Source organism: Achroia grisella, unplaced genomic scaffold (genome assembly GCF_030625045.1).
Source record: "Achroia grisella isolate CSIRO2021 unplaced genomic scaffold, CSIRO_AGI_Agris_v1 utg567, whole genome shotgun sequence".
In the NCBI taxonomy this organism is placed as follows: domain Eukaryota; kingdom Metazoa; phylum Arthropoda; class Insecta; order Lepidoptera; family Pyralidae; genus Achroia; species Achroia grisella.
The window spans coordinates 1,319,102-1,342,648 of record NW_026712947.1 but is presented as its reverse complement, the minus strand read 5'-3'; the positions used below and the strand labels follow the sequence as shown (position 1 = coordinate 1,342,648).

Sequence of the window (23,547 nt, the reverse complement as noted above, 5' to 3'; positions counted from 1 at the left end):
ACATATCTAATATAATTACAAAAAAGTACTTTATTTTACGCTAATCGAAAAATTTTTACACCAAAATGTCGTTTTTTTATATAATATATTACCTCATTTAAACCCTTAAAATGATTCCAGATAATTTTATTCACCATGAGGAGACAAATATTATATTATTTATAAATGTACGTATATATTAGGCGTGAGGCTTATACCATTATTTTCCATCAATTTTAAAATGTCGTATGTTAGTTATATTATAAACGCGAAAGATGGTGAGTATGTTTGGGTAGATGGGTGGATATTTGTTACTCAAAAATTTATTTGTTATGCAAAAACTACAGTATTACGATATGAAACTTTACAGCTTATACATTAGAATAACACATTGTATAAACAAAATAAAAAAATATATAAATGAACGGGTCAGATCTATGGGAAGTACATTCTTTAGACTATAAATTACATCCGACTGAAACCGCGGGCACAGCTAGTATGTAATAAGTATGTAATTGTTGTTACAAACAATTACATCTATTTACAAAAAAAAAACAACAGTCATTGTAATACAACGTGGCACATCGAGGCAGCGTACCCAAGATACTGGCAGCGTTGCCTCTTTTAATGGCCATACTTAACCTTAGGGCAAAGTAGCTACCAGCTCTCGGGTCAGTAGTAACTTCGATAAGCCGCTGAAATACATGTCAAAATTAATTTAACTTCTGGGCCCCATACTGCAAATGGCAAAAACCGATATGATGTAATTGTTAGGTATTATAAAAAAAATCGTGTTTGCTGAGAAAAGGCATATTACAGCACTGTCTGCTGATATACGACTGTCTATATCTAATTTAAACGGTTCTAAAATTTGCTCTTGATAGGAAATTTTAGGCAAAATTTTTTTTTAATAAATAACAAAATATGAAATTTCCTGTATATCTTTACGGAGTCAATAACAAAAGAACTACACCTCGTAAGCAGACCGCAAAATAAGTTCCACTCATCACATTGATCAGTGGAACTAATTACCGTATGTTCAGGAAAAAAACATATCGGTTCTTCTCTTATTCAAACTCTTGACAGTACGGTCGTGATCATTATATAGTGGACTGAGCAGATGTCATCCGTTTTACAACAACTTGCCATTTCTCCCTCCTGGCTGCCATTCCGGTACACTCGTGGAGTGGACCACCTACCGCTGCTTTGACTTGGTCAGTCCATGGCTAAGCATTCATTTTAATTATAGTTTGACTACTTTTAGTGCCTCTGCTGTACATTAACGTATATGCCATAATTTTCTCCCAACACGAAGAATGTCTTCCGGTATAAATAGAGTACGTACAATGTAGAGTACAATGAGTATGGTGTTGAATTTGGCTCGTATATTATGGGCTCCAATGAAATAATAAACACCTGACAGGAAGCGTTTCGATCTATTGGTGATCAATATCCGATCGTTATTGGATCTACACCTATTTCGCTACTCGTGTGTAGGTATTTCGCCTCTGAACGAGGTATCATCAGCCATTAAAGTTTGGAATACTGTTCGGCAACACTAAGTCGCAGTTGGTCGGAGATCAGACAACACTACGCTTCCAAGCTATATCAGAGTCTATTCTAATGGTAGCGGAAATAAACAAAATAAATTAATTAAGTAATGAAATGGACATCCGCAAAATAACACCTAACACGATAATATATAAATAATAAATATTTATTATTTAGAACAATAAATAGAATATTTGATATATAATATCAATAATGGCCAGGATTTCGTTGTCTTATAATAAAATATGACTATAAAATGGAAGCACATTAACTTAGTTCATGTATAACAATCTCAGATCATTTGAAGTTACGTGAGCATTTTCTGAAGTCGTTGATTACTGTCTCCGCCTTGTTGTCGGCCTGCTTCCTGATGTGGTGAAGTCTTCGGCGGGCGTGGGTGACGATGTCACGGTAACATCTCCTGGAATGCTTCAGGTCCATTTTGGCACGGTCCAGCTCGTCGACGGCGTTACGTCGCCAGCGCTTCACGTTTTGTGAATTCTGGTGAGGAAATCTTAAGTCTTTAAATGAACATTTAGAATAGAATAGAACATCATTTATTCAAATAAACTTAATTTAAGCACTTTTGAATAGTCAACATTTTTTTAAATCTACCGCTTATTCGGAAAACTGTCTCATCACAAGAAGAATAAACAAGAAACTTGTGTGTTGCTCTTTTAAACAATCCTTGTAAGTTCACATTTACAAGTCGAAACGTGTGAATACAAACTACCAACCAGCACTAATTTATTTAACTCAAATATAAAAACAAAACAAATATAGTATTTACATCGGCAGCTTTACCCCACAGCAGTATGCCATATGACATAATGCTATGGAAATAACTAAAATATACAAGTTTTGCCGTCGCCACGTTTGTTAATTGCCTTATCCTTCTAATTGCATAAGCAGCAGAACTAAGTCTACTGGCTAATTTTGAACGTCTTACATTAGGAAGCGTGAATTTAATACACTTAGTTTTGTTGGAGTTCAATAATAGATTATTACATGTGAACCAATTTAATATAGCAGAGATAGCATAATTTACATCGTCTAATTTATTACATTGGCGACCAATTTTAAACACTAACGAAGTATCATCCGCAAATAACACTATATCTGCAACTTTCTCTACCATGTAGGGAAGGTCATTTATATAAATTAAAAAGAGAAATGGGCCTAATATTGAACCTTGAGGAACGCCCATTTTTATATTAGTTCCCTTAGACTTTACACCATCAATATCTACAGTTTGCACCCTATCCTCTAGATAAGTTTTCATTAGACTTAGGTCATTATCTCTAATACCATAATTTACATTTATAAAGCTGAACCCGCAAACTCCGTTCCGCCTCAGAATTAAATAATATGTCAAAGGTTTTTCGAAGTTTAGTTACGCATTAATTTCTGAACGCACCCTGTTTGACAGATACGAACAATTGGTATGGGAATATAGAGTTGTTGTTTTAACTATTTACCACGCAATTTCTTCATATTTTCTCATTACTTAAACCTTTCTTAGAGTTCTACAAATATTTAAAATCCAAAACTATCCAAAACGGTCCAGCCGTTCTCTAGTTTTAGCCAAACTAACAAACGTAATTTAATTTTTATTTGTACAACAATATTGTGACGATGATGGCTTCGTCATGGTATACAAGGAGAGGCACATAAAGAGGATCAAGGAACCATTGTGGAACTGCATCCACTGGACCCAACTTCCTGTTGCGTGCTGCTACACCGACCACGGCAATGTACCTGTCCCGCCTACACTACGACACTAAGGTACAGGACATTGTCGACTACATACGGACCACAAGGAACCTGATATCGAGCATGATGCAGCTGGAATCGAATCACAACGCGGGTTTCAAGGCTTGTGGCCCGGGTCCCCACCAACATGCTGTCCACTTTCATGAAGGAGGACTACTGGCTGAAGGGGGTGATGTATCGGTGGTTCATGTAAAATTTAAGACTAAATTGGCGGCCTCGGTGGTTTAGAACACCGGCTTACGTATGATCGTCGCGGGTTCGATCCTTCGCACGATGAAAACATATACTCATCAGTATGGTTGTATGTATTGATCTGGGTGTTTTCTATCATGTAACTGTATCATGTATGTATTAAGAAATAATATTTAGTTGCTATCAGTTGTCTAGTACTCATAACAAAAGTCTGCTTAGCTTGAGACTAGATATCGCTTGTCCTGAGATATTTTATATTAGATAATATTATTAATTCTAAATTGCTACTCAAGGCTAGGTCTATGCTTGTAATTAGTATATCACGGGATTCTTACTTACTATTCAAACTCAAACGAAGACACCTGAAGAGAATCTATTTAGACGAACATGTCTGCCCATAAAAAAATTACTTACCATCTACCCGCTGCTCTTCGGTTTACCCGTGATCATGGCGGTTGAAACACTGCCGAAATATCGGGAACTCAATAAGAATAAAACGTGGTAAGATCCCTCGATTTACTAATTATACGTATAAATAATGACAGCGCCAAATTTAAAACAGTTTTAGATCTGTGGTACCACTGCAGGCACATTACAGATAAATACTCTCGAATTTTGTAATAAAAAAACCAATTTATATAAAAAAATATCACTCACCTCGCATAATATGCCGCACTTGCTGGCAATATTTTCGTATCTCGTAATTAACTCTTCACTCTGAAATTAATAAAATGTTAAAATTTATAAAAGAGATGACGCCAAAATGCCCATATAATTTAGTCCGTATTTTGCATATTAGTCTACAGTGAAATTATTGGTTTTGGGATATGCTTCATAATTAGTAGAATCGATTTAAGTTTCGGATCTGGGGGCTTTTGCTTTCCCGAGATAAAGTTGAAATCAAATAATGTGAAGAAAAAATTTGTCAAAATTAAATACTTATAAAAATAACGTATTTATTTGGATAAAGATTTATATAATGTTTATAAAAATACCTTCGCAAATAATGCATTATTTAAGAAGAAATTTAATTACCATAAAAAAGATTATATTGAGTTAACCTGAAAAGATAGACATATGTTGTCGAGGACTTATTTTTAGAACTTTTAAAGGAGAACAATTCTGTCGTACATATTTTTTGCGTAACTTTAACCGTTTAAGCAGCGCATTTAGCGGAAGCACTCCAAATTAATATTTTATGTTTCATTGCTTCATTGCTGCTCTACTCCTATTAGTCGTAGCGTGATGTTATATAGCCTATAGCACTCGGGGATAATATGCCTTTCAAACATGAAAGAATTTATATAATCAGGATCAGCAAAACCGGAGATTACACTGAACAAACAAACATTACAAACTTTACCACTCTATTATATTGATATAGATTCATATAGAAAGGTGACGGATGAAAGACGACTGCATGCAACTGAAATGCGAATGTTGAGGTGGATGTGTGGTGTGACAAGAATGGATAAGATAAAGAATGAATACATTAGAGGAAGTATGAAAGTGGCACTGGTGTCGGAGAGGTTGAAGAGTAATCGTCTATCATGGTATGGACATGTAATGCGTAGGAATGAGGATAATATTTTAAGGAAGGTGTTACATATGAATGTGGATGGTTATAAGGGCAGAGGAAGACCGAAAAAGAGATGGATGGACTGTGTGAAAGATGATATGGTAAGAAAGGAAATAACGCGATGACTGCGAACAGGGATGAATGGAAGAGAAAAACATATTACGCCGACCACAAATAAATGGGATAAGGAAGAAGCAGATGATGATGAATATTAATATAGATAGATAGAGTTTGCTCAGGATGTAAATGAAATAATTATCTAATCATCGGGTTGTTACCTTGATCAAATGCATGCGGAGAACTATCAGGTGGCCTAGCAGGAATTTGTGATGATTTTCAGCGTTAAAGAGAGCGAGCCTGCGGGCGTTGTACTCCACATTGTTGAGATTCTTCTCCAGGCTGTCGCGACATCCGTCAGGCTGTGAACATCATCACCATAATCATCATAATCACCATAATCAACACCGTCATCCTAATCATCATCATGTATACCACGGCCTCGGTGGTATAGCGGTTTAGCAGGCCTTACTTCCGATGGCCGCGGGTTCGATTCCTCGTACAGACATTATGTGTACATTACATTATTATGAATACGATTGTTTGTATCGGTCTGAGTGTTTTCTATATATATATATATATATATATATATATATATATATATATATATTGTGTAGTTTTAGACTTGTATTAATATCATGGTTTTAGATGGCGCTGTGTAAATTGTCCATGATTATTATTATTATTATCTCTACCAAATCTTTCATATATTTAACAGATGGCGCTGTGTAAATAATAACAAAATCCTAAAAACATTATCTATCTCTAGCTAAGCATCTTTGTTATTACTAGACAACTGATACACATGCATAGATATTTATGTTTTGTAAATACATAAATAATATACATAGAAAATGCCCTGGGATGTACCTGACACTGTCAATGCTATGATTACTAGGTCATTCCAACACTGTTATTGTAACCCAATTAATTTTTAAAGAAATATATTTTTTTTCTTTTTCATAGAAAACACCCAGACCAATACAAATAATCATACTCATGAATACAAATGTTTGTACCGTTCGAGTAATCGAACCTGCAACCATCGGAAGTAAACCGTAAAAGTAAGTCGTCAGATGTACTAACCTAACCTACCAAATCAACATAACAGTTAAAAACACCGGCGCACTGAAAATAACTGTTTGTATAGACAGTGCGTCGCTGTAATCATAGCGTCGTGGGCGAAATTAAAATCTTTTTAAGGTCACCGATGGAATGCGTTGCAACCAATGGCACGGTGACAGATGATCTCATCTAGATCACTGGGCCACAGAACAGGATGCTGACTGAGTTTACACGACTTGCACTAAGGCTGCACGGTTTTTCTTTAGTTTTGATTTCAGACACCGCGAATGCTGTTGGCCGCAGCTGGTCGCAACTATCACCGGCCGATAGGGTGCGAGTGCAGATGGCACTCCAAACCCGCGGAAGGACTTATGGAGCGGCTGAAAGCCAACTCCCGCCTGACGGATATGACTTCAGTCTGAGTGCACCGCTAGGGGTTCGAACCTCGGCTCAGGCCGTAGTAATATCGATCCCCGTTTGAATTGGACGGGGGATTTATTATTGTAAACAATATTTGAAATGAATACGAGCTGAGTTTCTTGTCAGTTCTTCTCATCTCAAAATCATTCCGAATTTATAGTATGTAGATTTAACATATCATAAGAGTCTGTAATAGACCTACATGAATAAAGATATCTTGATTTGATTTGATTGATTAGATACCAAAATACAGATCGTAAATCAATTCCAAACCAACATCACAGAACACCATCTCAAATGTAACAACGACAATTCTCAAATGCAATACAATAAATCTTTCAATAGGTCTGTTAAAATTTTATGTCGATCATTCAGTGCGGGTTTAAGCGAGTCATTCGCTTGTTTTACGGCCGCACATTTGTAAATAAACTCATTGTCAAGGTTCATTTTGTAGCGTAATGATTGACGCGCGGGTATTAAATATGTTTAAAATCTAATTGAAATTATGTGTTCGTTTATTTTAATACTAGCTTTTGCCCGCGTTAATTTATCCCCTTAGTGGTGGAATTTATCAAAATCCTTTCTTAGAGGATGTCTACGTCATAGTAGCTTTATGCATGCAAAGTCTCAGCCTGATCGGTTTAAAATTGACAACGTTTCATATAAACATTCATCCTCTATTTTATCCCTTTGGGGGTAGAATTAATCAAAATCCTTTCTTAGCGGATGCCTACGTCATAACATCTACCTGCATGCCAAACTTCAGCCCGATCCGTCCAGTGGTTTGGGCTGTGCGTTGATAGATCACTACGTCAGTCACCTTTGAGTTATATATATTTAGATAGATATGGCTTTTTCTCCGGGTGGATCCGCTCAGTACCAACTTGTTGTTATCGACAGATCTACCTTCCATTTAACCGCATTCAGAACTGATCACCCAGAATCATTGGTAATCAACGTCTTTGTGACAGACTCGACCCATTGGCTCTGCGGCGAAATATTACATCTCTGTGCATCACCACATATATCACTGGGAGTGTTCTGAGGAATTATTCGGATTAATACCAACTGCTGAGTTTCACCACTGTACCACCCGCCAGAAACCAAAATACCATCCTGATCATCTGGACGATTGGCGGCCCTCCACAGTGCGGTTTTTTAGAAACTTTTTGCCACGCACAACCACATTGTGGAATCACCTTCCAGCAATGATATTTCCGAACCGATACGATATTGAAACCTTCAAGAAAATAGCTTATTCCTTTTTAAAAATCCGACAACGCACTTACAATGCCTCTGGTGTTGCGGGTGCTGATGGGCGGCGGTAATCACTTACCATCAGCTGAGCCGCATGCTCATTTGTCCCCTGTGCTATAAAAAAAGAAGAGTCGTCTACTCTTCGAGGACGACACACTAGAGGCCTCAAAGTCTTAGTCACCAACGTAGTCTTGTCTATCCGTGTTCTATATTTTCAGATTTACTCTTATTAATTCTCAACCAATTGGTTGTATATTTAATATTTTCTTTATTTGAGTATTTAACTGAATTAGTGCTAGTTGGTAGTTTGTATTCACACACTTCAACTTAAAAATGTAATGTAACAACAAAATTATTTAAAAGAGCAACACGCAAGCAATTCTTGCTCATTCTTCTTATGATGAGACAGCTTTCCGAATGAGCGGTAGATTGAAAAAAAAATGTGGTGACTATTCCAAAGTGCTTCTATGTTGGTTAATTTGAATAAATGATTTTCTATTCTTATTCTATTCTATAGGCTGCATTTCGTCGATTGTGCTCAGCAACTCTATAACCTTATCTCGGTTGACCTCCACTCGGTTTTCCCTGGAAATCATCGTGTGAAATACCTGGAATTTATTACAATGAGCTAACTGACCGGACCTCAAGTTCATATTATCATATTCCATTCCCTGCCAGCGTAATCCGTTAGCGCAGGCGGGTGCACCATTCCATTATCATATACAAATATATCGTTGTTAGTCCCTGGTGTATTGATCAGCCTCTCTGACCTGACTTCATGCTCATCATATTCGTCATGTTGAATGTTTGAATTATTTCAATGGAATGTCATATCATTATATTTCCTGTTATCACAAAGCGGTGTACAAAGAAATTATCTTGTGCAAATATATCTAAATTAAGAAAAATGATAACGAATTCAAAGATATCAGTTTTGGATACAAATTATTTTAGGAAAGAATCATTGCACAGTGCATATATTTTTAAACATAGTATACTATCTGTTCCCGCGACTTCGTCCGCGTGGAATTTAACTTTATTTTTGTATAATAAAAATTGCCTAAAGAATTAAAAAATATTTTGTTCATCTTAATTTATTCGTTGCATTAGGTACTGATATGTTCAAACTAATACACTTACATCCTGTATCATCCCTTATTTTTATAAAAATCCTATTTAAGCGAACGTCTTCATCATAGTAGCTCCAATCTTTAATTTCAGTTCAATCAGTCGAAAATCTAAGAAGGTTTATACAAACTTTATTCCCCTATTTTATCTCTTTAGGGGTAGAATTTATCAAAATTCTTTCTTAGGGGATGTCTACGTCATAGTAGCTTTATGCATGCAAAGTCTCAGCCCGATCGGTTTAAAATTGACAAAGTTTCATCCCTTATTTTATCCTCTTGGGGGTAGAATTAATCAAAATCCTTTCTTAGCGGATGCCTACGTCATAACATCTACCTGCATGCCAAATTTCAGCCCAATCCGTCCAGTGGTTTGGGCTTTGCGTTGATAGATTACTATGTCAGTCAGTCACCTTTGAGTTATATATATTTAGATTAATAATAATATCCATTCATCCCACACAGTTCGCCATCTAGTTATTAAGTCGCTAAGCAAGTTTGGCTGTATATAAATAATTAGATTTTTTTAATTATAGAAAACACCCAGACCGATAGAAATAATCATATGAAACAAATTGTTTTGTCGTCGAACCTCTTTGATCTCAAACATCTCTTTGGTGTGTAATTCCATTTATTCATCAAATTTATCATCAGCTATTTATTCATGAATTCTCTGTTTTATCGAACATACTCTTCTTTTATTCATATGATTTTCACACAATTGGTTTTTTTCTTTGCGTCGCTCGGTTTACAAAATAAAATACTTAAAATATCGCGCGAAGAAAGATATTTTTTTATTTACCTGCCCCGCTCATAATGTGTTAATAATAATAATAATCATCTGCTTCTTCCTTATCCCATTTATTTGTGGTCGTCGTAATATGTTTTTCTCTTCCATTCATCCCTGTTCGCAGTCATCTCGTTATTTACTTTCTTTCTTACCATATCATCTTTCACACAGTCCATCCATCTCTTTTTCGGCCTTCCTCTGCCCTTATCATCATCCACATTAATATGTAACACCTTCTTTAGGATCTGATCTTCATTCCTACGCATTACATGCCCATACCACGACAGACGATTACTCTTCAACTTCTCCGACACCGGCGCCTTCATTCTTTATATTATCCATACTTGTCACACCACACATCCACCTCAACATTCGCATTTCAGTTGCATGCAGCCGTCTCTCATCTCTCTCTCTCAGTCGCCTCTCATCCATCGCCATAAAGGCGACGGACAAGACGACTGCATTTATTTTAATAATAATAATAATAATAATTATATGGGCTTGTAAATAAGTAATCATGTGCCAAATGCTACCGTTTGTAGATATTATTAGAATGTAAAGTGCGCAATAAAAGCTGACATTAAACTTTTGTAAGAAAGAAAAGACCTTGCATCATTGTTATGCACATGCATACCTTACTAGATAATTATCTACAGCCAGGGTTGAAGCAGTTACTAAAACATTAAATCATTGCATAGTATAAAACAAAGTCGCTGTCGCTGTCTATCCCTATGTATGCTTAAATCTTTAAAACTACGCAACGGATTTTGAAGCGGTTTTCTTTATTAGATAGATAGATTCAAGAGGAAGGTTTATGTGTATAATACATGTGCCTACACCCGTGCAAAGCCGGGGTGGGTAGCTAGTAAATATATATATATATAAGAAAGTTTAGAACAATATTCTATATCCTAGAAATACCAGAATATCTAATAGATAGGTACTAGCTAAAACCTATACAATGACACAGTTTACGAAAAATATGTGTATAAGAATTTATAATCGTAATTCTGAGACATTGAAGTAAGGAAAGGGAGAGGACGCACTAAAAAAAGATACACCCATCTCGTTGTTAGAGCGATCTATTTCGCCCTACTCAATTGTGGAAGCGGCTCCAGTTGCATTTAGTTGAGACGCTGTCTAAAGTAGTGCCAACCCTACTGATTTCGTGAAACGCCAATGATTTGCGTTTGTTCTTTCATTTATAATGTGGAGAATATTACGGAAGGTCATTTGTGACGTGGGACGACGAACTGTCCTAGTTATGCAGCCATCTGGCTTCATTAAACTGCATATGACATACGATCATACGTGGATATACGTGTGCTTGAAATTATTAATGAATGAACTACAACTAATGACAAGAAGTGTTACACAGTTCGTTTATTTTACAACTGGCTATTAAAAAAGCATCGTTTACTCTAAACTTATCAATCAATAAAATATATCCTAGACAAACATATAGAAGAAAAAGGAAATACAGCACCAACAGAAAAAGATAATATATTTTACATTTATACAGATACAATGGTAAACAACCTGCCAAACGACGAACGTCATTCTCTTTTTATATCATAGGAGACAAACGAGTTTGCGGTTCACCTGATGGTGAATGATTACCGTTTGCTGTTGCGGGTGGTCATGGGCGAGCACCCGTAACACCAGGTTCGTTGCAAGTGCGATGCCGGCCTTTTAAGAAGGTATAAGCTATTTTCCTGAAGGTTTCAATATCGTACCGGTGCGCAAATACCATTGCTAGAAGGTGATTCCTTTGGTCATTCTGTTGTTAAAGTTGTTATGCTTCCATATCTAACAATTTCAGTGCCGTAATTAGAGATCACATCACAATTTCTCAGCCCTTCAAAGAGAGGTGCTTACAAATCAGTCTGCTTAACGGCTGTAATAACTTAAAGTTGTCACAGTTTCTACTCTTAATAAGTCTGTCTCAATGAATTATGTCAGGTTGACACGCGGTGCCCCGTGGAAAACATTGTTATGAATTTCCGATGAATTTATCTCGATGGGCTAACTGACTTGACCATGATTTATATTATCATCCTCCACTGGTGCCTCGCCAGCACAAATCAGACATAAAACCCGATAACATAAAAGGAGCAAAACATTGTCGACTACATACAGACCAAGAGTAACCTGGCAATAAGGGTGACGCAGCTGGAATCGAGTCACAATGCAAACTCCAAAAAAGTTCGTGGCCCGGATCCCCACCAACATGCTACCCACCTTCATGAAGAAGGACTACTGACCGAAGGGGGTGGTGTATCGGGTTTACCGTGGCAGATTGTCGTCGTCAATGCCATGACCATAGAGTCAATTTAAATTTGAATTTTATTATTATTTCTTATGTATGTTAGTCTATAAGGTATTTATAATATGGGCTATGTAGCTTAAATTAAATAAATAAAAAAGTAAACCGCTAGCGCAGATGGGTGCACCATTCGATTATCATATACAAAAAAAACGTGTGTCTATGCTAGTTGAGAGGTCTGCCCCTTACCTCATTAATTAATTCTCTAAAATCAAAAGGCACAACAGTGCTAAATAGCATCCCTCATTACACCCTGTCCTCTTTAAATGAGATGTAGAGTCTCGTGTGCCAAGTCTATGATCTGTGATAAGCTAATTCATAGAAACAATACGTGCGTTGGCATACATCTGCATTGATTGTGGTGCAGTGATGTGTTTATTTATAACCGTGAACGCTACCGATAGAAGTCAAGGTAAATGTTGAGTTAATTCACGTAGGGGATACCTATCGTGAAAATTATTCTTCTCAGTTCCACCGTGATAGATAAAGAGATTTTTTAGATCGTCCGCATTACCTCAATCTCACCTATCTCATTTATAACCATGAAAGTTACCAATAGAAGTCAGGGTAAATGTTGCGTGGGAGTTAATTTACGTAGGGGATAACTAACGTGAAAATTATTCTTCACAGTTCCACCGAGATAGATAATTCGCTCGACTCTACGAGCAACACGCAAGTCTCTAGCTCGTTATTTACTAAGAGCAACACGCAAGTCTCTTGCTCGTTCTACACTAAGAGCAACATGTAAGTTTCTTGCTCGTTCTACACTGCGAGCAACATGCAAGTGTGTTGCTCGTTCTACACTACGAGCAACATGCAAGTGTGTTGTTCGTTCTGCACTAAGACGCAAATCTCTTGCTCGTTCTACACTAAGAGCAACACGCTAATCTCTTGCTCGTTCTACACTAAGAGTAACACGGATGTCTAGCTCATTCTACACTACGAGCAACATGCAAGTGTGTTGTTCGTTCTATACTAAGAGTAACACGCTAGTCTCTAGCTCGTTCTACACTAAGAGTATGTAATATTATGTTATCTGTGCTAAGAGCAACACGCAAGATTCTTGCTCGTTCTGCTTGTAATGACAGCTTTTCAAATGAGCGGTAGATTTAAAAAAATATGTAATATTATGTTATCTGTGCTAAGAGCAACACGCAAGATTCTTGCTCGTTCTGCTTGTAATGACAGCTTTTCAAATGAGCGGTAGATTTAAAAAAATATGTATTATTATTCAAAAGTATTTAATTTTTAGATTATTAATATAAATAATTTTCTATTCTATTTTAACAAACGAAAAATATCATATTAAATTCTAAAAATTTCTCAGCGTTTCATGGATCTAAAGTATGAGAGTCCATCGTACTACAGGAAAAGCGACATAGATTTTTTTTATTGAAACTTGAAACTATTTTATCAACAGTCCTTCTAGATAGAGGTAGGATTATTCGTGACTAATGCTCCGTTCCTGCATAATAGATATCAAATGTTTTGATGTAGGAATGCATCTGCTGGCCCAGATTTGGTTCAATGCTTTTACTAAACATCCATCTTGTTCGTTCAACGTGTAGTCCAGGGAATCTATTGCAAAACTATTTGTTCCGATAACTGTACTTATTATAATAAATCTAACGCATTTGTATGTTTGAATGCGTATAGTCAATGGAATTCAATAAAATTTAAAAATAAAATCTTTATTTTTGTAATCATGTCCAATTCATTTGAAAACAATAAGAGCTCAGTTTGTCGTCAGTTTTTCTTAGCTCGAAAGCGCTCCGAACTGACGGTAGATTTGAGATATCATAAGAGTCTGTAATATGCTTGACTACTACTAAATACAGTTGTCTAGTACCCATAATACATAGACTATAAACAATATTAATCTATCTCAATTTGAGCATAGATTTTAACAATAAAAAAAAGTATACATGCATGCGTGTGTCAAAACATGGTACTGTGTGTAGTTTTTTGTTACTTAATATGTTTTTGTGCTTTACGTTATAAAAATTTACACATACATTCGTATATATATATTTATATACTTATTAATTATAATATTACTGTATATACATAAATTAAATGAAATTATAATCTAAACATTAATACTCATCTCAATTTCTAATTGAATAATTTATAAATTATTAGCCGACCCCGCAAATGTTGCTTTACCTTATAAATTAAAATGACTAATAAAAAATAGGGGTTGGTGGTAGAAGGGTGAAAATTTAAGGCTGTATATATATTTTAATAAAAAAAAATTATCGAAAAAAATAAAAAAATCTTGTTGGTGTGAGCCATCCTTAAACACTTAGGGGTATAAAAATCAGACCTACTGTGTATACATATAAAATTTCATGAAATCTATTAAGACGTTTCGGAGGAGTATAAATTCGAAATCTGCGACACGAGAATTTTATACATTAGACTAGCTAACCCACCCCGGTTTCGCACGGGTGCACATGTATTATACATATAAACCTTTCTTTTGAATCACACTATCTATTAAAAAGAACCGATTCAAAATCCGTTCCGTAGTTTTAAAGATTTAAGCATACATGGGGACGGACAGACAGCGACATCGACTTTGTTTTATTTATTTATATATATTAGAAAACCTATGTTAATCATCATCTGCTTCTTCCTTATCCCATTTATTAGTGGTCGGCGTAATATGTTTTTCTCTTCCATTCATCCCTGTTCATAGTCATCTCGTTATTTACTCCCTTTCTTACCATATCATCTTTCACACAGTCCATCCATCTCTTTTTAGGCCTTCCTCTGTCTTTATAACCATCCAGAAAACCTATGTTAATACTAACCTATATTATACTATGTAATGATATTAGATTGAATACTTACAGCTTGGTCCACTTCCTTCTCTAATCCCTTCATCTTCTCGTCAACGAAGCCACTCATCTCAGAAAGGAAGTCTGCCAGGCGCACTGCATTCTCAGTCGCGTAATCATTATGTAATACCTGCACATCATCACGAGTGACTCGTATATCCTCGATTATCCTGGTGGAGTGGTTCTCTGCATCGATCTTGGGTGCAGGATTTGGTACTATGTCTATCCATGCTGAGTTCTGTGAAATTAGAAAGGTCCTTTATTTAATACTAGCTGTGCCCGCGGTTTCGCCCTTTAAATTCCAATAAAAATTTAGCCTATATGTTATTCTGATGCATAAGCTATATTACTGTAAAGTTTTATCAAAATCCGTTCAGTAGTTGATGCGTGAAAGAGAAACAAACAGTGGGCACAACTAGTTATATTATACTCACAAACTTTCCATACTCATAAATTTTCGCGTTTATAATATTACTAGCTGTGCCCTCGGTTTTACCCCCGTGAAATTTATAGCCCATACGTTATCCTGATATATATACTATATTAGTGTAAAGTTTCATCGTAATCCGTTCAGTAGTTTTTACGTGAAAGAGTAACAAACATCCATACTTACAAACTTTCGCGTTTATAATACAGTGGACCCCCGGTAGTCCGACAATCATTTTGCAGGACAGTGTCGGACTATCGAATTTGTCCGATTATAGAGTACTGCCTAAGACCCCTTATAGTCCGAATTTTTTTACAAAAGAGTACCTTGTAATCCGACAAATTATAGATCCAATAATGATTCTTTATATTATATACATATACAGTGGACCCCCGGTTATCCGACAAACGTTTTGCAGGGCAGTGTCGGACCATCGTATTTGTTGGATTATAGAGTGCTGCTTAAGGGTCCTCTGCTTATAGTCCGGAATTTTTTACAAAAGAGTATCTTGTAATCCGACAAATTACAGATCCAGTGATAAGATTCCATGTTATATATGTATGTATGTATATGCACTCTGAGGTATATTGTCAAAATAATATTCAATAACAAATAATAGACAATGTCGGATTACAAGGGGGGCCGGATTAGACAGGGGCCGGATTACCGCGGGTCCACTGTATTAATGAGATATTAAGTCGCATCGTCATTCGCTTACGTGACTCCGGAGGAATACAACCCCGGATTTTTCAAGTCTATGATTAATATATTTATTCTGGGTAAGCACGCTATGTTCTAGTTCTCGTCCCCTCCGATCCATCCTCCGTCCAATTCAACGGGGATCGATGTTACGACGGCCTGCGCCGAGGTTCGAACCCCTAGTGGTGCCCTCAGACTAAAGTCGTATCCGTCAGGCGGGAGTTGGCCTTCAGTCGCTCCATAAGTCCTTCCGCGGGTTTGGAGTGCCATCTGCACTCGCCTCCTAACGTCCGGTGAAGCTGTAAAGGCCAGCAGCGGCCTACAGCATTAGAGTATTTTTTATTAGATGAGGTAATATGTAGATATAGTGATGCTACAACGACCACGGCAATATACCTGTCCCGCTTACACTACGCCACCAAGGAGCAGGACATTGTCGACTACGTATGGACCAGGAGTAACATGACTGAAGGTGACGCAGCTGGAATCGAGTCATAATGCGAGTTTCATGTTGTGGCCCGAGTTCTCACCAACATGCTAACCACCTTCATGAAGGAGGACTACTGACCGTAGGGTGTGGTGTATCGGCGCTACCGTGGCAGACTGTCGTCATCAGTGCCGTGACCATAGAGACAATTTATATTTACTTTTCTATTGATTATATCATTCATATATATGTTAGTCTGTAAGGTATTTATCATATGGGCCACTAATAGCCTGAATAAAAAAAAAAAATATGCGACACTATAACACCTACAAGGTTAGCCATCGCCGTTGGAATGTGGGTAGAATGCGAAACCTGACTCCAGCAAAGGTGCTTGCAGGTACACCGTGTGGTTTTTTAATGGGTACATATCCCACAAATAGGGTTGACAAACGTATAAATTGGTTTGAATATGAAAAAATTAAATTATTAGGAAAAACAAGTATTTTTCAAACATCTCTTTTTTGCATTAAAAACGTATTCTTGTGTGCTTTTAACTCTAGAGATGTGTCAAATGTCACAACTCACAATTGACATCTAACATTTCGTACAGCAATTATAAATCGTTAAATACCCATAATGAGTATTTTGTTTTACGTATCACAGTAAAGGTTGAAAATAAAGTATTTTTGCATACTTTATGTAAAAGTGTAAAGTATAATTACCAAAAATAAAGTAGGGTACATTATTTTAAAGTATGGTTGGCAACACACCACCTCGCCATCCCTCCGGCATGACAGCCCTTGTAATTTTTCCACACGTTAAAAAATAGGTTACCCTAATAATCTAGAGACTACAGCACGTAATCAGAGTTTCCAGTTATATGAAAAATAGTATACGGATAGTAAAAAAATTAAAATTATGTAGTTCGGAAGACGTTTAATGTTTCCTTTGTGACGTCTTAATAGTAACGTTAGTGCAATAACTGGGTTTACTGCGTCTACTAGTATAGTCTGCAAGGCCGCTTAGAATCTCTCACTTGAGTCATTGCCGAGAGTTATGTAAATTTCAGGTTTGAAACATGTGTATCTAATTTGTAGTAAATAAAAAATAAGATCTTCAATTTATGCAAATAAAATGAAACTTATTATATAAAATGAACTTAACTTCAAACTCCCAGAGTCTGTAGTCAATTTGCCAGAAAAAAATTCAAATGTGTTATAAAATATTTTCTTTGTAAAAAAGCTTATTATAATATTGAAGAATTTATAAATGATAATAATGTTTTTGTAGAAAATATCTAACTTAAAATTCATAGTGCTGACAATGTTGTCTGATTGAACAGAGATTAAGTGCGTAGCGGTTTTTTTTTTGTATTCTATGTTGATTGTCGCATGCCTAATCTTTGTTGTTAATTAAATATTATATTAAAGATACTATACAATTAAGTAGTCAAAAACATTTTTTCATTATTTTTATTCCTTCTTCATCTTCTAATGAGGTCATGGCCACTGTCTGTTCGCTTATGGTAAACGGATACCGTAGCCTTTCGACGCCTGATACACCAGAGGTATCACGTACTCGTTGCAGACCCATTTTTGCTAAACCGTGTTTAATTAGTTTTAAAATGTTGTTTTTTATTTATTACTAGCTGTTCCCGCGACTTTATATTAATTTTCTAAAATAAAACTAACCTAAGTTACTTTATTACATCAGCTACCTGCCAAAAAAATCCCGTCAAAATCGGTCCAGCCATTTCAGAGATTAGCCGGAACAAACAGACCGACAAAAATTGTAAAAAGTGTTTTTTTTGGTATATGTACCGTATTATTCGTATGAATGTAATAAAAACGGTTATTTCAATATTACAAATAGAAACTCCAATTTTATTTATATGTATAGATTATAACACAGGGGACAAACAAGCATGCGGCTCACCTCATGGTAAGTGATTACTCTACTAATCACCGTTGAAACACCAGGAAATTGCATTTTCGTGGAATCCCTTGAATGGCAATATCGTGGGATTCCACAAAAATCATTGAAACATGTTTATGCATTTTGTGGATCCATTTCTTGTTGTACAAACAAATACTATATTATTGCTCATAAAATTTTGTTACTAGACGAGATGAGAAATGTGTCGTAAACTTATACGCGAACAAGAATCAAAAGACGCCACGTGGATTGCATTTGAAATCTAGATATTTAGCCTTGAAGTTATGGGACCTAGTTATTTTAAACTATAATACGTCATCGTGTATAAAAACAAGGTTTACGGCATCGTAATGTCATGAACTTAAAATAATTATGAAACGGTTTAACGGCCGCACTTCCTTTGCAGTGGATATTTAATGTTTCCATGGGAGTCCTCATTGCATTTTCTCGCCCTTTTTCAACAGCATCTGCTTCTTCCTTATCCCATTTATTTGGGGTCGGCGCTAGTGTTTAGCAGAACGCCTTACTTCCGATGGTCACGAGTTCGATTCCTCGCACGGTACAAACGGCACGGTACATTTGCATTCATGAGTATGATTATTTGTATCGATCAGGATGTTTTCTATGTATATTATATATTATATGTATTTACAAAAATAAATCTATGCATTTATGTCAGTTGTCGAGTACCTATAACACAAGCTCTGCTTAGCTTGGGAATTGTCCTGAGATATTATTATTATTTTTATCTTTTTTTAGAAATTTAAAAGAAGATAATACTCAGCCACTAAAAAATAATTTAAAAAATACTCACCCATACGGGTCTTAGCCAAGTGTGGGAGAGCTTGTACTGTGTGAATCATATTCAGGAAATCAAGAATTTTTTAATTATGTGACAGGTATTTAGCACTGTGGCTTTTTTTAAGAGATATTTTTATTATTTATGTTGAGATAAGAACCTGCGTCCCATGTATTAATAAATCATCTATCGTTATAGTAGATAGTAACTATGTCATAATAGAAAGTGTTGCCGATAGCAACCTTTTTGATGGTTTTTATATTTTTTATATATACTTGAATTTTTGTGTTCCATTTGGGAGTCGTGTCGTATCAAGAATTAAAGAGCATGATGGAAGATCGCGGAAAGTGGAAGAGCTCCACCGACAAGAGCGTAGCTCTTAAATTATGAATGAATGAATGAATTTCTTATACCATATTCATTGTCCTTATATTTTTGCTAGTGAGCTGATTACACTTATTTTACCTCACCTAGGAACGTGTCTCATTTTTAACCAGCCTTAATACAGTCCTTCCATAAAACAAAGTATAGCTTTGTGTTATGATATAGTTACTATCGTATATCGTAATATATGATAATTAATTACATAAGTTTTTGTATTGTTCTTTGCATATATGTAGACTAGCTGTACCCGGGATTTCATCCGCGTGGAACTTAAGTTTATTTTTTAAATAAGAGTAGCCTAAGTTAATCCTTATTACATCAGCTAGCTGTATCCGCGATTTCATCCGAGTGGAACTTAAGTTTATTTTTGAAATAAGAGTAGCCTAAGTTACTCCTTATTACATCAGCTACCTGCCAAAAAAAGTCCCGTCAAAATCGGTCCAGCCATTTCAGAGATTAGCCGGAACAAACAAACAGATAGACAGACAAAATTTGTTTAACTTTATTTTTTTAAATAAAAGTAGCCTAAGTTACTCCTTATTACATCAGCTACCTGCCAAAAAAAGTCCCGTCAAAATGGGTCCAGCCATTTCAGAGATTAGCCGGAACAAACAGACAGACAGACAAAAATTGTAAAAAATATTATTTTGGTGTATGTACCGTATTTATATTCATATGAATGTAGTAAAAAAAGGTTATTTCAATATTACAAACAGGCACTCCAATTTTATTTATATGTACCAATTAGAAATCCGTTGTTTTTTTCAACAGACACTCCAATTTTATTTATATCTATAGATTATTTATTATATTAACGAGTAGTTTTATATCTAAATAACAGTGTTAATAACAAGATAGAGTCCCACCAACCCCTGTACAATATTAGCCCGGGGGTAATCGAGGGGCGATATGGTTGACCTTGACGCTTGACTTTACGACTTGTAATTGTGACGCATCTGATGACTCCTACATATATTTATTGGGGAAAAGGAGATTTATAAGTAATGTGGATTAATAACCATTGCTAGGAATGAACCATGTCAGGTTGACCTCCACGCGGTTCCCCCTGGAAACTATCGTCATAAATTCTTGGTGAATTTGTCATGATGGGCTAACTGACCTGACCTCATGCTCATCTTATCATCCTCCACTGGTGCCCCGCCAGTGTAAACCGTTAGCACAGGCGGGTGCATCATTTCATTATCATATACAAAAAAAATATATATATATTTATTGGGGAGAAGGAGATTTATAAGTAATGTGGACTAATAACCATTGCTAGGAATGAACCATGTTATTATAAACAGACATTCCAATTTTATTTATATGTATAGATAAGAGTAATAAGTAAATAGTTTTGTTTAGTTAGCACTTGGTATACCGGAAAATCAAGGCCGATAGTGATAAGGATTATTATTTCATCTGAAATCTACATAACTTCGATAATATTAAAAAAGTAAACATGTAGAAATAGAAATAGAAATAATCTTCATTCAAATAAACTCATTACAAGCACTTTTGAATAGTCATATTTTGATTCTACCACTCTTTCGGAACAGATTCATCACAAGAAACTTGTGTGTTGCTCTTTTGAATAGATGTTATTATTTTATATAAATAATTACACAATAACAAGTAAGAGGCATACGATAATCAACATAGAAATCGCTACACACTCATTCTTAGTGCAATCATATTGTGAGAATAAATTAAAATAATACATATTATACATAGAAAACGTCCACATCAATACAAACAAACATACTCATGAATACAAATATTTTGCATTGAAGGTTTGAATCTCTAGCTGTGCCCTCAGACTACAGTCGTATCCATCAGGCGGGAGTTGGCCTTCAGCCGCTCCATAAGTCCTTCCTTGGTTTGGAGTGCCATCTGCACTCGCCCCCTATAGTCCGGTGAAGCTGTAAAGGCCAGCCGCGGCCAACAGCATTAGAGTAATCAAAAAAAACTACAGTTTGTATATTTGTTTGTTCGGGGTAATCTCCGGTTCTGTTGATCGGAGTCGGAGTCGCGGGAACAGTAAATAAATAATCCTGAATCATTGACACAGCGCCATGGCCCCAAGGTAAGCAGAGCTTGTGTTATGGGTACTAGACAACTGATATATATATACATAGATTTTTTAAATACGTACGTAATATACATAGAAAACTTATTATTAGACCTGTGTGATGCCGGGGCGGTTTGCTAGTTATGATATTTATTTATTTATTTATTTAAGATAAGGTACTCACCACACTTACAGATATACCAAAGAATGTGACATAAGATATTAGCTATGTTAATGAAATTCAATTAGTCATTAAATATTGTGAAATATATACATAGGAAGACTAACATAGAGATAACATGTTGAAGATAAACTCTAATTCAGAAGTGGATTGATACATTTTTGTATAAGTGAAAATAAGTAACAAGGGTGGAAATACATCGTAATTAGCTGTGCCCGCGGTTTCATCCTTTAAATTTCAATAAAAAATGCGTATGTGTTATTCTGATGCATAAGCTATATTACTGTTAAGTTTCATCAAAATCCATTCAGTAGTTTTTGCGTGAAAGCGTAACAAACATCCATACTTTCGCGTTTATTATATTACTAGCTGTAGGTACCCGCGAATTCGTCCGGAATTTAACTTTATTTTTCTATAATAAAAGTAGTCAAAGTTATTCCTTATTACATCAGCTACCTGCCAAAATAAGTCCCGTCAAAATCGGTCCAGCCATTTCAGAGATTAGCCGAATCAAACAGACAAATATACAGACAGACAAAAATTGTAAAAAATGTTATTTTGGTGTATGTACCGTATTTATATTCATATGCAGGTAGTAAAAAACGGTTATTTCAATATTACAAACAGACACTACAATTTTATTTATATGTATAGACTAGCTGTACACGCGAATTCGTACGGATTTCAACTTTATTTTTCTAAAATAAAAGTAGCTTAAGTTACTCCTTATCACAACAGCTACCTGCCAATAAAAGTCAAAACAGACAGATAGACAAAAATTGTAAAAAAACATTTTCGTGTATATATCATATTCATATTCATATGCATGTAGTAAATAACGGTTATTTCAATATTACAAACAGACACTCCAATTTTATTTATATGTATAGATTAGAATCAGGATTAAGACTAAGATGTACATAAGTAGATTAATCATAAAAAGTTGAAGATAAACTATATTTCTGAAATGAGTTTAAACTTTTTCTTTAAGTGAAAATAAGTAAAAAAAAAGGTGAAAATAAATTAAAATTTCCACTCACCTGCGCTATAGAGACGCCGGCGAGAACAAAACACCAAAGCACAGTAACTGTGTTACGACCGAACATGCCTGACGGACTGCGGGACTGCTCTGTTTAACAACTAAACTCGCTATATGCAGAGTTGCCATGTACTAGAAAGATGTACCCATAAAACGTGTACGCTACCAGTAGCGTTGCCAGATGTCCCGTATTTCCCGGGACGTCCCGTATTTCAGGCTTGGCGGGACTGACTCTGTCCCGTATTTGAAATCGTGCTCCGTTTTTTATTATTACAGAGGCAATAAGAAAAAGCGTTTTTTATTATTAGAGAGACAAATTAGGCTAAACAAAAATACTCACGCACGCAAAGTTCATATCCCTAATTTAATAAAAAGCGAGTCGATAACCGTTTTTAATTACGATTATAATTGTATAGATTTTTATAAATATGTTAAAATCAATAAAAATACGGGACTGACTCTGTTCCGTTTTCGAATCGTGCTCCGTTTTGTTATTATTAAATCGATCTATGCTGGACAAAAATACTCTCGCGCAACGTACGTATCCCTAATTTAATAAAAAGCGAGTTTTTGACCGTTTTTAATTACGATTATAATTGTATTGATGTTTATATATATGTTGAAACCAA

The 23,547-nt window shown here is 35.6% G+C and overlaps 1 protein-coding gene across 1 annotated transcript; it reads right to left on the bottom strand.

Moving 5' to 3' along the window:
* Positions 1–1,753: 1,753 nt before the first annotated feature.
* Positions 1,754–22,994, bottom strand: LOC131848719 (uncharacterized). The gene is made up of 5 exons (XM_059198656.1): positions 22,920–22,994; positions 14,970–15,194; positions 5,353–5,493; positions 4,153–4,212; positions 1,754–2,031 (listed from the first exon to the last, which is right to left on the bottom strand). Exons 1-5 carry the CDS (start codon positions 22,983–22,985, stop codon positions 1,828–1,830), a joined length of 696 nt encoding a protein of 231 aa, XP_059054639.1. The 5' UTR covers positions 22,986–22,994; the 3' UTR covers positions 1,754–1,827.
* Positions 22,995–23,547: the final 553 nt, after the last annotated feature.